This window comes from Temnothorax longispinosus, chromosome 3, assembly GCF_030848805.1.
Source record: "Temnothorax longispinosus isolate EJ_2023e chromosome 3, Tlon_JGU_v1, whole genome shotgun sequence".
Taxonomy (NCBI): domain Eukaryota; kingdom Metazoa; phylum Arthropoda; class Insecta; order Hymenoptera; family Formicidae; genus Temnothorax; species Temnothorax longispinosus.
In genome coordinates this window covers 24,363,108-24,377,037 of record NC_092360.1, presented here as the reverse complement: position 1 = coordinate 24,377,037, position 13,930 = coordinate 24,363,108, and the positions used below count along the sequence as shown (strand labels likewise).

The window sequence follows — 13,930 nt, the reverse complement described above, 5'->3', positions numbered from 1 at the left end:
AAACTAATTCTCTATATTTTATCAATAAATAATAAAAAATTAATTAATAATTAATATAAATAGAACGGCAATCTTTTAAATCCTTTACTGTACAAAAAATATTTTTTTAATAATTAAACCTTAAAAGGCCACATTTAATGAAATAAAAAAATTATTATGTATAAAATCAGAAAAAAGAATATCGTTAAGGTAAATGTACCAATGCCGGGACACTTAAAACCTATGTCTAGACACCTTTATCATTTTAGTTTTTAAATAAGTATAACGCGAATTAAAATCAAAGATAAAAATATAATGCAAGAAAAATATTTTTATCTTTAATTCTTTGATTTTAATTCGCGTCATAACTTTTATTTAAGGACTAAAAAATGTCCAGACATAGGTACATGTTCAGGCATTATTGGTATATTTACCTTAATTTTTTAAACTTGGTTCTGTTTCTGAGACATTATTCTCGAAAGCTCGTTTGACGTAAGAAATCCGGAAAGGTAGCGCTTCGATGTTTATGCGGTGATATTGTCACATGGAGAGTCTTTATGTATACTTGGCATAATGATAATGTCCTGTCGCTCGATAAATATAAGAGAACAATAATATAGCAATAAAAAATACAATATATGTCAATAGACATATATTATTGTTTATTAAATAACAAAACAATAATTAAAAAAAGAAAAATTTATTTATAATGAAACGCATACTCCCTCGTCTTCGCCAACCTTCGATTAGCAGCAGTCGGGAGTAAAAATATGTTATTTATAAAATACATTTACCTTAATAATCTTCTTCATTATTGTATGTGTAAACATCTAATATATGATAATCTTATCTTATCTATTAAATTGTATACTAATATCTATATATTTGAAATAAGCCAAGAGTACAAATATTTCTAGTTCACTTAAAAGCGCAATTATTTTATCGTGGCTCAATAATCAAGCGTATGCCACCTTTTGCCGAAAGAATAAGATTACGTTCGTCAAAAACAGGCGGGACTGAAGTCTGGGGATGAAGATTGAATTTATATTTCGACAAAAGACTCACGAGTCCGACTTTTGTCTGTACATAGCCAAATTGCGCACCTGAAAAGTAATGATATCAATATTTTCATTAATGCCGCATGATACATGCCAGATATTTTCGTACGAGCTCAATCTAAGCTTTAAAAAGTTTTAATAAGTATAATTATAAGAATGTTTAAAAAATAATTTTTTTTATAGAGGAATTTAAAACACGATAAAAATTATTCAAGACAAAAAAATTATCAACTTGTTAATTAAATATTTTTATAAATATTATCGCAGAAAAGACAGAGAGAAATATATATTTAATATAAGCAGAATATATTTTTAAAATATAATTAAAGAAGATGGTTTAAAATGCAACGATTGAAACACATGTTGTTGTCAATTGTCAATAAAAGTGTAATTATTTTTATAAAAAATAAGCTTGCACAAATGGTACATAAACTAGTTTATAAACAAAAATAATTCATAAACAATGGATTAATGTATAAATTAAATATATATTAATAGATTAATTCGTATTCTTACCGATGCAGATTCGGGGACCTTGCCCGAATGGTAAGAAAGCATAAGTATGCCTTTCTGCTGCCACGTCTGCGTTAAATCGTTCCGGATCAAATTTATCTGGGTCTGGATATATCAACGGATCTCGGTGCAGCCCGAGCACTGGTATAGTGATTAAAGTCCCCTTTGGCACATGAATGTTCATTGTCGGTAAGTTTATATCTTCGGTACAGGTACGATTTAACATTGGTAGAGGTGGATATTTCCTCATAGTCTCTGAAATATGTCAAAGAAATATATGTATAAATATATGTATATATCTCTTCTAAAATGCAAACTATTTATTTGAATGTATTATACATATTTATTTTTAAATATGTAGAGAAAGTCCCCTATTATGAGATAAAGCTCCTAATATACGATAGCGGGGTTTCTGCTAAACTAATAGGTTCTATCTGTTGGTTCTATCATGAACTTTTATTGCCCTTGGGGTAAAATCTATTTAGTAGAAATGACCTACTACATTTTTCAATTCTGCCCATAGACTTCCGATAATCACACAAAATAGATGTGGTATCTCATAATAAGGGACTTTCCTCTACTATTTATTTAAATGTACATATGAATAATAAGATATTTTCGTGTAATATAATCTTTCTTTGTCGAAAATTGCATCTCCAAATACGAATAAGTAAAAACACAATGCGATAATTTATAATACACTTGCCATTTACTACTTTGTGAAGATACGTCATTTCGTTCAAGGCGTCGTAGGTGAGACCACCATGTTTTGCTAACATCTCGTCGATTTCCTTGCAAACTTTGTCTTGCATATCATGATGTTGAGCTAATTCGTATAAAGCAAATGTTCCTGTCGTCGAGGAGGTTTCGTAGCCAGCTATGAAGAAAATATAACTCTGCGCCGTTGCTTCCTCCATAGTAAGTTTATTTATAGATGCTGCGGATAAGTAAAGTAAAATAATTTGTTTTTAACAAGAAATCTTAAATATTTGATTTTAATTTGCATTCGAGACAAAATTACATTTCGAGACAATGAATGTAAATTTTCAAGATACATAGGGAAGATATTAATATACACGTATAATATATAGATATAAATATATATTTACATGTCGTCTCGGTGGTAGTGGTATTCGTGCTATTTTCAGGATCAACATAGCCTTTGTCTATGAGTTGAATCAGCAGATCCATAAAATCGTGTCTGATGATGTTATGAGCTTGCCTGTATTCCACATTCTCTCGAAACAAATTCATGAAAAAGCTGGTGACGGATTGGGGTGTGATAGGGATGGAAAACAATTCCATAATGTTCGGCGTGAACCAAAATAGGGCGATCCAAATCGTATTCATCTCAAAAATTTTCTTTTCATGTTTACGATATTCGTTATTCGGATCCTCAATACAATTGGATTTGATACCAAACGCCGTTGACATAATTACGTCCGTTGTATATCTATTGGTAAAATTGACAAGAATTTTTAATAAATTTTAGCAAATTCTACATCAACGTTGGAAACATTGAAGATGTTTTAAATGTACGAATAAATTCATACGCGCGACGAAGGTTGATAAATTAAGCGAATTCGGATAAACGATATCGAAAATGTAGATATATACATAAAAGAATGTCCAAAAATGGCATTTTAATACTTAAAAAGAATCTCCGTCATATACGTCATCTTTCTATAATATTTTAAAGAAAAACTTTCAAAATTATTTTTGAAAAATTTTAAATAATTTTAATTATAAATTATAAATTATACGTACAATTATATTTACAAATAACGTAAATCAATACGTTGTCCGCTTTGGTACTTGAATAATTTGGATATATATTATTGAAATACATAGATATATATTTCAATATGAAAAGAATATATAATCTTCAAATAAGAGTGTTAACAATGTTGCTAGTTTTAAACGTTTCTTATATTTAAATGTTGAAATGTAATCATCATTATTAATCAAAGTCGGACGAGTTTTATCAATAATATCTCAGGTGCAATTATGCACATTATGATTACACTACAGACAATGACTATATTAAAGCATGTTGTCTTCTGTATATTCTTGTATTACATTAATGTATTTAGAAATAGATATTAGAAAGTTTCTTAGGCATGCCGTAAGTTTCAAAAGTGCTGTATGTAAAACTTACTTTCATTCATCCGTGGAAAATGTTCTATTTTGTGAATTAACATACTTTTGACTAATAATTTTTTTTTATACTTTGTTAATCATGCAATAATAAATATCAAATCAATTAGAACATTTTATTATAGAAAAATTATCTGTTCTAAGACAAACTGTTTATCCTTTTCTTTTCCCCAATACTTCACTAATTATTTTTATTTTTAAATTAAACATTTTCTATTCCTAGTCATTCAAACAACATTATTTATATAATAGTTTCTTTAAAAAAATTACCTCGCAAATATATCTTTCATCTCGATGGAATCTCTCATTTGTACTTTGCTGTCCAGATAATTTGCGAGTTCATCGCCACATTCCTTCACGATCGGGAACATTTGTTTTATTTTTCCTAAAGTGAAAGTTGGTGTCATCTTGGTACGCAGATTTCGCCATTTCTTTCCAGGCATTGAAAACAAATGACCGGACAATGGATCAATTTTTTCATTGCAGAACGTTCCACGATCATGAAAACTTGCGAAGTTCTTTGTTAACACCGTTTTAATTAGATCGAGATCGGCGACTACCAAGTTTGGTTTATGAAGTGAATACATTCCAATAGCGCGATGACCCTTATATTTCATGTAGATATCATGGAAGAATACTCCTGTTGACAAATTTTTGTTAATTAATTCTGCGACTTTTTTTAAGTAGAAATACAATAAACAACAGTGCAAATCATTTATTTTATAAAAATAGTAATGGCTTTGTAATAATAAAACTTCCATAACCCTTTCTTTATTTAGTTGGAGTAAAACTGTAAATATATACATATAGTACCAAATTTTATAAAATATATAACACCGAAATTATAATCGAACCAATAAATTATTTTCAGTTTATGGTCTTTTTCGATTCTCTTTCCGGTTCTTAAGGGGGGAAACGGGGAAACCACAGTGACAGCCGGAAAAAAATGCTGATTTCATGAATTTTTTTCGCGAGAAAAAAATAAATTTAATGAAATTGATTCTTTATTCGGTTTACGCGCCGGCGTTCAGAAGTTCGATCAAGAGCAGGATTCCCCTACTTGCTTCATGCCTGCATAAAAGCATGTTTGTGTAAAATTTGCTTCAATAAGCAAAATAATGTAAACATAACAAAATTTATTCTCTATATCAGAGTTTATTAACACATTTTAGCAGTGTTCTTTTTTGCTTCAAAGCCAGTTTTACGATTTCAATGCATTGTCTTTCTCATTTGCGGAATATGCAGACATGCACCTCATTTATGGATGCTTTATTTGAGAAATTATTCAAACTTAACACGCAATATCTCGTTTAATATTAAATATATCAAAAAACTGTAAAAAACTTTTTGACTGATTATGAGCCTTTTTATATAGAATATAAGATTTCTTTTATGACATACATCAATCAAACACCCTCTATATAATTCATTACTTTTATTATTTTTAATATTTTGCATTCTTTCCCCTGTGTTTTTTTTATACATTTCTATGATATTTATAATGATTCTTAAGGCTCCTAGGCTCTCGCCGCGGTCATGTGAGATCGTGCCGTCAGAGGCGACAATTGACACGCTGAGAATTCTTGCTCTTAAAATGAATGTAATACGAAGTCTAGTCATTTAGGCTTATGCACGCGACTAGGCTTCGTATTACATTTATTTTACGGCTGTTTATCAACTGTTAAGGGAAAGAGATAGACGGAGTATTTTTGAAGTGTGTAGAAATGATCTGAAGTAATCTTATTTTATGCAAATATCTTTTTATTTGCAAATGGCTCGCAAGAATTCTCAGCGTGTTATTTCTTGTCTTTGACGTCAAGATTTAGTATGCATTGGCCGCAGCGAGTACCCAGGTGCCTTAAGCCAACGATACAAAGTATATGAAAACACGTTTACGTAATAAGAATTATTAAGGATTTAATAGAAACGTTATAAGCAATAATTCTTAGACTTCGTTACACTACATATGTTTCTACTACGCACATCATCGTCGCAATTGCGATTTTAGTCCGTGCACACATGTATACACATGCATGAAGGAATTTATATTATTCGAATACTTTCTCTCTTTATCATCTTATCTAATTTAAATATGCAAGGATCATTTCAAAAGTTATGCACATTGAGAATGTCAATAGAATAATATAAGTCAATATATTAATATAATCAGCTTTGATATTTGTGTCAGTTGTGTATCAGACATATTTTGGTAAGGTTCATTATTATTAATAAACTAAGTACAGGCTCTCCTGAATAAATCAAATAGGGAATAGTGAGAGAGGCAATCGGAGCCCCGCGCGGTAATTATTGCGCAATCAATATATAGTCAATAAGATAAATTAGTCGGTGACTATCATGGCGCAGAAAGATGTGCGCTGCTCTAATGAGCCGAAGATCCGAGTTCAAATCCGACCAAAAATCGTCGGTTTTATTTGACCGCCACCTCTCGGAAGGGTAATGGCAACCCACCGAGAGTGTAATATCCTTTAGGCTGGGGCACTAGGGCAAAATTATTGTTACGAAACCAAAAGGGAGGCCTCGGATTTGATGAAGGCCGAACTTCAAAAAGCCATGGCTCAATCTTGAGCTGTAGAACCATTGAAGAAAAAAAAATTTGATAAATTTCTCGAAAAAAAAAGATAAATTAGCCAATACATATTCGAACGTTTCGACACTTTCTTTGTGTCATCTTCAGCGTGTAAACAAAATTAATATACATGAAAATTACAAACGATATAAGATTAACGGTCAAAAGCGATAAAATGGTATAGTCGATCGGTCGACAAGCGCAGTCAAATCAATAAAATAATTAAAAAAACGAATAACGCATTTTTCAGCCTGCGTGTAATAATAATAAACCAAGTAAAGACTCTCCTGAATAAATCAAATAGGGAATAAGGAGAGAGGCAATCGGAGCCACGCGCGGTAATTATTGCGCAATCAATAGCGCTGAAGATGACATAAAGAAAGTGTCGAAACGTCCGAATATGTATTGACTAATTATCTTATTGATTGCGCAATAATTACCGCGCGGGGCTCCGATTGCCTCTCTTACTATTCCCTATTTGATTTATTCAGGAGAACCTTCACTTGGTTTATTATTATTACACGCAGGCTGAAAAAATGCGTTATTCGTTTCTTTATTATTTTATTGATTTGACTGCGCTTGTCGACCGATCGACTATACCATTTTATCGCTTTTGACCGTTAATCTTATATCTTATATCTTTGTAATTTTCATGTATATTAAATGGTACGGTAGTATACCCTACCAGATAATGAGATAAATGCTAAATATCTAGGCATGACTCTCGACACAAAACTCTGGTGAAAAGAGCATGTTAAGAAAAAAGAATGGAGTTAGACATTAAGTATAAACAACATTATTCGCTTCTAGAAAGAAATTCCACAATGTCAATACGAAATAAGTTGTTGATATACAACCAGATCTTGAAACCGGTATGGCTTTATGGTATTCAGCTTTGAGGCTGCGCCAGAGATAATAACATTAAAAGTATCCGGAAGTTTCAGAATAGAGTGTTGCGTAACATGGTGAACGCACCTTGGTATGTTCGTAACTCGGACATTCATCGGGACCTTGGGATCCCAAATGTCAAAGAAGAGATTATGCCGGAAAGCATGAAGCCCGGATTCGTTAACATGTGAACGTAGAGGCTCTTCAACTGCTGGACTATTAACACCATGTCCGAAGGCTGAAGAGAACCAAACCATTTGATATTGTGTAAGACAAAAGCATAGAGTGCGGAAGAAGGGAAACACCGCAGCTAGGGGAAAATCTAAAGGGCATCAGTGGATAGACTTTAGTTATTAAGCATGTAGTTAATGTGGTAGAATAAAATTAATGGTTAGTCTTCTAGACTAGTTTTAATAGAGCAAATATCAATTAAAAAAAAGAAATTTATATTAATTTTGTTTATACGCTAAAGATGACACAAAGAAAGTGTCGAAACGTCTGAATATGTATTGACTAATTTATCTTATTGACTATATATTGATATATTGATTGCGCAATAATTACCGCGCGTGGCTCCGATTGCCTCTCTCACTATTCCTTATTTGGTTCATTATTATGTTCCTTGGAGTTAAATTATCTCTTTTCTACAAGTCGCAATCTTGAAGTGGAAGAAAGAACTGATTCAAGTCAAATTTCTCGCAGTGATCAATGATCATATATTAAAATTTAAACTTTGCGAGGTAAGAACCCGACTTCATAAGAATTCCATGATGCTCTATTTACTTGAAGTTTGTGGAGGTAATGTAGTGAAAAAACTGAAGAAACTACTTAATTCATGAGAAACACTTTTAGAACATTATAAAGTGTCTATAAAGAAAGCGACAAAAATGGCATCTTGACAGGAATACCAGATTTGCCCAAATGTTGAAATGTTGTGTTAAAGCAAAATGAAGATGATTTTAAGATATATAGAGGTTTTGTATTCAATAAATTATTTTTTATGAGAAAATCTACAATATGCATAAATGTTTGAAGTAACCCTTATATAAATTAATTTTTTCTACATTTTTTGTTATTCTGTTAAGTAATATAATTTTTTAATTTTTATTTTTCCACGTACCGAGTTTATTAAAAGAAATGTATAAAACATTTCAAACCTCTCCCCCTCTGCGCGCGTAATTGTAACCGAAATAAACCACCACGGTTTTAATTTTTTTCACTGGTCAAAAAACCGAAACTGAAACCGGAACAGTTATTTGATGTTTTATTAAACCATAACCGGAACCGAATTGAAATATTCCTTCAATCCGGGTCTTTGAATAAATAATAAATAAAATATAGTAATTATACAGCAATTACAGTTTGGTAAAATATAAAAATATATTTAGTGGGAATTCCATGTAATTCCACTATGTGGCTATTAAATGTTATGCTTGTTATATTTCTTTGTTCTTTTCAAATATCAATTTCGTATTTCCAATTATAATTAAATATTTAAATTAATAAAAGATATAGAACAATGTACACAAGGAAGTAAACATGTATTCATACTGTGCACTAATATTACAGAAAGACACTCACCTATTTGCTTTTTTCCAGTTAAGAGGGCTGTTATATTTCCAGTTAATACAGCAGGTTTGATGTAGAAAACTCCCCTCTTGCGCCAGAAATCAAATATCACAAATTTATAATAAATGTATAGAATGCTCAGGGCAGCGATAAAAGCCCCGATTAATTCTGCAAATACCATTGCTAATCTGAAACATAACAATAAACAATTCTCTTGTAAAACGTTAACGTTAAAGCAAAATTTGGTGAGAATAATAAGTTAAATTAAATTTCTTCTTCACTATTCACTATTCGTATAAAGTTCTTAGATATTTTTCATTTGCGAAAGTACCGACTGTCTCGAAGCTATTTCTTATTTACACGTCTTGATCGAAGTACGCTACTGTAAAAACTAATTATGAATGCGTATGTATCCGCTTATATATCATATCTCTATATATAGTTCTGAAGGACATTGATAATTATAGAAAAATAACAAGTTTATTGCAGCATAATTAAATAATGGCTTATCATGCAAAAACAACACTAATACATTATACAAGTTAAATCTTGTAAATGTGAACGATTATTTATCTTTCGTGTTTTGCAATTCGTTAATTAAGTGTACATGTGGTGACGGGAAATATAAGAGTTAGATTAGATAGTAAAAATGAAATTAGTATAATAAAGGTTAACATAGTATAAGAAAAAAGTAGGTTTCGGCTGGTAAATATCAATTAATAGTGACATTAAGGGGGGAAACCACTGTGACGGCCGGAAAAAAGCTATTTTCGTGAATTTTTTTGCGAGAAATAATAAATTTAATGAAATTGGTTTTTTATTTCTTTAAAGTACATATATATTGAACATATTGTTAAAAAAAAACATTAAAAAATATTAATATTTGCGTCTTTAGTGTGTAGTGCCGCCATGTACCTCCGCAAAAAAATCGTGAGTGCGCTCGTGCTCCGTCAGAACGAGATGTTTGAAATTTTTATGTTATTTTAAACTATACGAATGTTATGCTCTATTCCACGAGAGAACATTAGTTCTCCGCGCATAGACGCGTAGGAAGAGCAACAAAGTGGGGACTGAGGAGAGCATGGCGCGCTTCTCAGTGCCATATACATAATATATGACATACGGCGGTGTGGAAGGGAGACTTTCTAGGCGTGACCTGTTCGGACCGGACGAGTTTTCGTCCGATCCGACTAATGTTCTCTCGTGGAATAGAGTATAGTTTCAGTTAAACGTACGGATTTTTTTGAAATACTGGACATTACAGACGCGCGCTTCGCGCGCGCTATTTAGCTTTGACATTATACTACATATTACTATTACATTAACTTCTTGATACACATAACTGTCAAAATATACGATAACAGCTGCTCATGAAGTAAGCGCAGCGAGAGAACCACGCGGCATCGCGAAAGAGCGACAACAATAAACTTCGATAAAACTAATTGTCCAATCAAAAAAAAATCGTACGCTTACGTAAAGACAATTTTGTTATAAACATTCTGTTCAACTTTCAAATTATTTGGATAAAAATTGACCGAGATACGCGAGCTCCCAGGTATGAAAATGTAGTTTCGAGAAAAATGCGTTTAAAAGTATAAGCCTAAAAAATGTGGAGAGATTGACTGCAACGGTTGTCTCGAAACTTCGAATAAAAAGAGAACAAAAAACAACAATAGAGGCAAGGCCAAAGAAATACCAAGGGTTATTAAGGAAATTACTGAGGATCGTCGATTAGAAGTATATATAGGCAACTTGACCCGGCTGCACACTACCTGAAAATATTTTCAGGTAGCATGCAGCCGGGTGCGAGCAACCTCCAAGAAAACTGCTGTAACTCCGTTAATATTACGAATTTCTATAAAACGTTAGAGATACATATTTTCAAGACCCCAAACATTAAGAAAATATTTAAAAAAATCGATGTTTTGAAATCGTCACAGTGATTTCCCCCCTTAACATTATAAAATGCCTGATATCAGTACAAAATTACCTTTTTAAAAAAAGGTAAAAAAAGGTGCCAAATACACGTGGCAGTAGGTATATCACACGTTCAATATTCATAACGAGTGCATGCATGATCGAACAAAGAATTTTCTACTAAATAGGTTTTACACCAAAAGCAATAAGTTCATGGTAGAACCAACAAATAGAACCTATCAGCAGAAACCCGGCTATCGCATATTAGCTTATCTCATAATAGGGGACTTTCCTCTACACACGCGCACGCATGTGTGTGTGATTTTATTTCTCATTTGATGCTCAATATGCTTATAAATTTGTTTATAATTGCAGATCATTGCAGATTTTTGTTATGTTTACAGGATTGTCGCAGGAAACCAAGGACTTGTATTACTGTAAGCGCGTAAGCATGCACGCTTAGGCCCAGTTCCACAAACGTCGGTTAACTTTTAACCGTCGGTTAAGTTAACTCACTCTTTGTCTCTTTTTAAGAGGGACGTTAAAAAGAGACAAAGAGTGAGTTAAACCTAAGGTTAAAAGTTAACCAACGTTTGTAGAACGGGACCTTATGCCCATTTCTACCAATGTAGATTAACATCTAATCTCGGTTTATCTTACTTTCTATCTTTTTCTAACTTTTAGAACTAGGAAAAGATGACAGGTAAGTTAAACCAAGATCAAAATTAATCTGCGTTGATAGAAATATTAACATATATTATATAATTATATATAAATAATAATTTTACTTTGTTATGAAAAAGGAATCTGCAATTAAATAAATATATAATATTGTCAATAATATTCTTATTTTATTTCATATCCTAACCTAAAAAAAAACTTATTGTACAGTGAACTCACGAACTGTAATAAATGCAAGCAAACATTGTCGTAATTTTCTGAACTTTATATGCATACAAAAATATGCAGTATTTCATTAAACATCATTTATGTGTTCATTATGTCAATATTTTGTAAACTTTTATAGATTTCATAACAATAAATGTCTGCATTTTGAGCAGCATATGAGTCTATTCTTGCCATCATGTTTTTAATAAACGTGAATACAATATGAACTCACAATCAGAACGAACACATTTTGCTATATGGGAGTAAACTATCAAAATATTTTATTTAAAAAATATACAAATAACAGATAAAAAAAGGAAAAAGGAGACCAGTATGCTAAAGTTACTTTGAAGAGAAAGAAAAATAGGGAAAAAATCAAATTTTTGTTAAATGTGGCATATTCCCCTCAGTTACCCTATTTAATTAATATTTAATTAATATTAATAATATTAATATTGTACGTTTTTTACTTAGTATTTGCGATATAATTAATACATACAGCGGCGGGTATCATGCAATATGCGGAACACTGCTCGTGGGCAAGTAGAGCGGATAAAACTGATTGTAAATCGAAAAGTCCGTTTACCGTTTTGTAATTTCTCAATAATTAATGAGAAAATTAGTAACAAAGGTACGCGAATCAGGATGCGTTCGTGCGATTCGATGAGAAGGAGCAGCCTAACGTTCACTGCACCGTGCTACATAGGTACGTTGCGAAATATTAGAAAAAGCGCTTTATAAACAACGACGGCTGTAAGCTCCAAGTAGCAAAGATGACGTCATAGACGTCATTAAGACGTTATTAAGACGTCATTTGACGTCACTTTGCTACCTGAGCTGGCGCCAGACTATGCGCGATTCGTGGTTCGTGATTCGCGGTTCGCCATTCGCGCCGATTCGCCAGTGGAGCGATTTTTTGACGGAATCAAAGAGATTAATCGAAATCGCGAATAACAAATGATGAACCATGAATAAGTGGAGGGTCTATAATGTCTACATAGGCAAACGCCGAATCTATACTAATAGTGAACCGCGAATCACGATCACGACGCGAGCATAGTCTAGCGCCAGCTGTTACACGAACGTCGCTCATGTATAGCCGTCGTTTATTTACAGAGCGCTCCTCCCAATGCTTCACCACGTGCCCAGGTAGCAGGATGACGTCTAAAAATGTCTTATTGACGTTAAAGATGTCATTGTTATTAATACGTCATATGACGTCACTCTGCTACCTGAGTGTCTATATAACAATATACCCAGTGAGAAATGACCCGTCGAATCGACGTCTATCGGATCATTTCTCGCTGGGTAAAAGCATGCATGCAAGTATATAGGCTAAAATCCGAAATATATGTCGTTAAAATGCGGCGAATATATAACCTTTTTTCTTCAACACTTCAATAAGCCAAGATTGCTTAAAAAGTAAACATTGCTAGATTTTTATACTCATTTCATTATGTAAGTAGAACAATTTTTTACCTGATTTATAAAGCTTCTGGGAGCAACACACAGTTCGAAATGTTCACGGCAAGGATATGGATGTAACAAAATGGCGATCGGTGTTATATGTGCTACGGTGTATACGGTATTATAGAGTAGAGGGAGAAGAGCTGTTAGCCGATGCTATATAGTCGAGACCCTGACCTGAATTCTTTTCTCCCAGTTAGTGCTCTACAGCCCCACTCTACCCTTCGTGCGAGATCTGAAAAGCATCTAATTGGTTAGTTCTAATGTAACAAAGAAGAGACGGAAGCTGATTGGTTATTTGAGTTATTTCTAATGGAACGTATATATATTTTTTTATTTTATTTTATTTCTTATTTTATTTTTATTTCCAGAAAGAAATGTTAAAATAATAAATAAGTTTTACCAGTACGTACCGAGAGTATTTGATTGATTTGTCATATTATACAAAACATATACACACACACACATATTTATATAGGGGAGGACGGGGGAATTGGTACCAGAGGGCACTATAGTGTAAACTCGTAAAAAAGTAAAAATTTCCACAAAAATGAAAAGTCACATGAATTTCATGTGACTTTCACATTAATTAATTTTTCACGTGAAAATTAGTCGGTTTTACAATGAACTACATGGTAAAGGTTATTGTTAAAGAAGAAAATAAAATAAAAATGAAAGAAATGAAAGGTCTGCATTACGAAGAGTATCGATAAATCTGTTCGATACTCGGTCAGGTCCATCACGATAAAAATTATTTCCACATAACTTCATTAAAAGACCTTTTTTGATTTTCATTTAGTCCATACCTTTTATCGATATCTGCGTGGACAGATTGATCGAACAGATTGATCAATAAGCTATTTTCAAAAATTCACTGTAAACGTAATTTTCAAGATAAACATATAAA

General features: G+C 32.3%; 1 protein-coding gene across 3 annotated transcripts; it reads right to left on the bottom strand.

Moving 5' to 3' along the window:
• Positions 1 to 663: 663 nt before the first annotated feature.
• LOC139809829 (probable cytochrome P450 6a14) lies at positions 664 to 13,180 on the bottom strand. Of its 3 annotated transcripts, none has more exons than XM_071773053.1 (7): positions 13,036 to 13,180; positions 8,764 to 8,939; positions 3,978 to 4,347; positions 2,660 to 3,003; positions 2,257 to 2,487; positions 1,554 to 1,805; positions 664 to 1,082 (listed from the first exon to the last, which is right to left on the bottom strand). In XM_071773053.1, exons 2-7 carry the CDS (start codon positions 8,930 to 8,932, stop codon positions 919 to 921), a joined length of 1,530 nt encoding a protein of 509 aa, XP_071629154.1. In that variant the 5' UTR covers positions 8,933 to 8,939; positions 13,036 to 13,180; the 3' UTR covers positions 664 to 918. The 3 variants fall into 3 exon arrangements, with proteins under 3 accessions (XP_071629154.1, XP_071629153.1, XP_071629155.1); XM_071773052.1 differs by lacking the exon at positions 13,036 to 13,180 and adding an exon at positions 9,083 to 9,183; XM_071773054.1 differs by lacking the exon at positions 13,036 to 13,180 and adding an exon at positions 9,087 to 9,152.
• Between the last annotated feature and the right edge of the window lie 750 nt (positions 13,181 to 13,930).

What these genes read in the sequence shown, in the direction of transcription:
- LOC139809829 (XM_071773053.1), bottom strand. Translation starts at nt 8,932, where the DNA reads ATGGTATTTGCAGAATTAATCGGGGCTTTTATCGCTGCCCTGAGCATT. An exon ending in ATGAAAGATATATTTGCGAG is followed by an intron (nt 3,004 to 3,977) that starts GTAATTTTTTTA and finishes TTTTACCAATAG; the next exon opens with ATATACAACGGACGTAATTA. An exon ending in TCTTCACAAAGTAGTAAATG is followed by an intron (nt 1,806 to 2,256) that starts GCAAGTGTATTA and finishes GACATATTTCAG; the next exon opens with AGACTATGAGGAAATATCCA.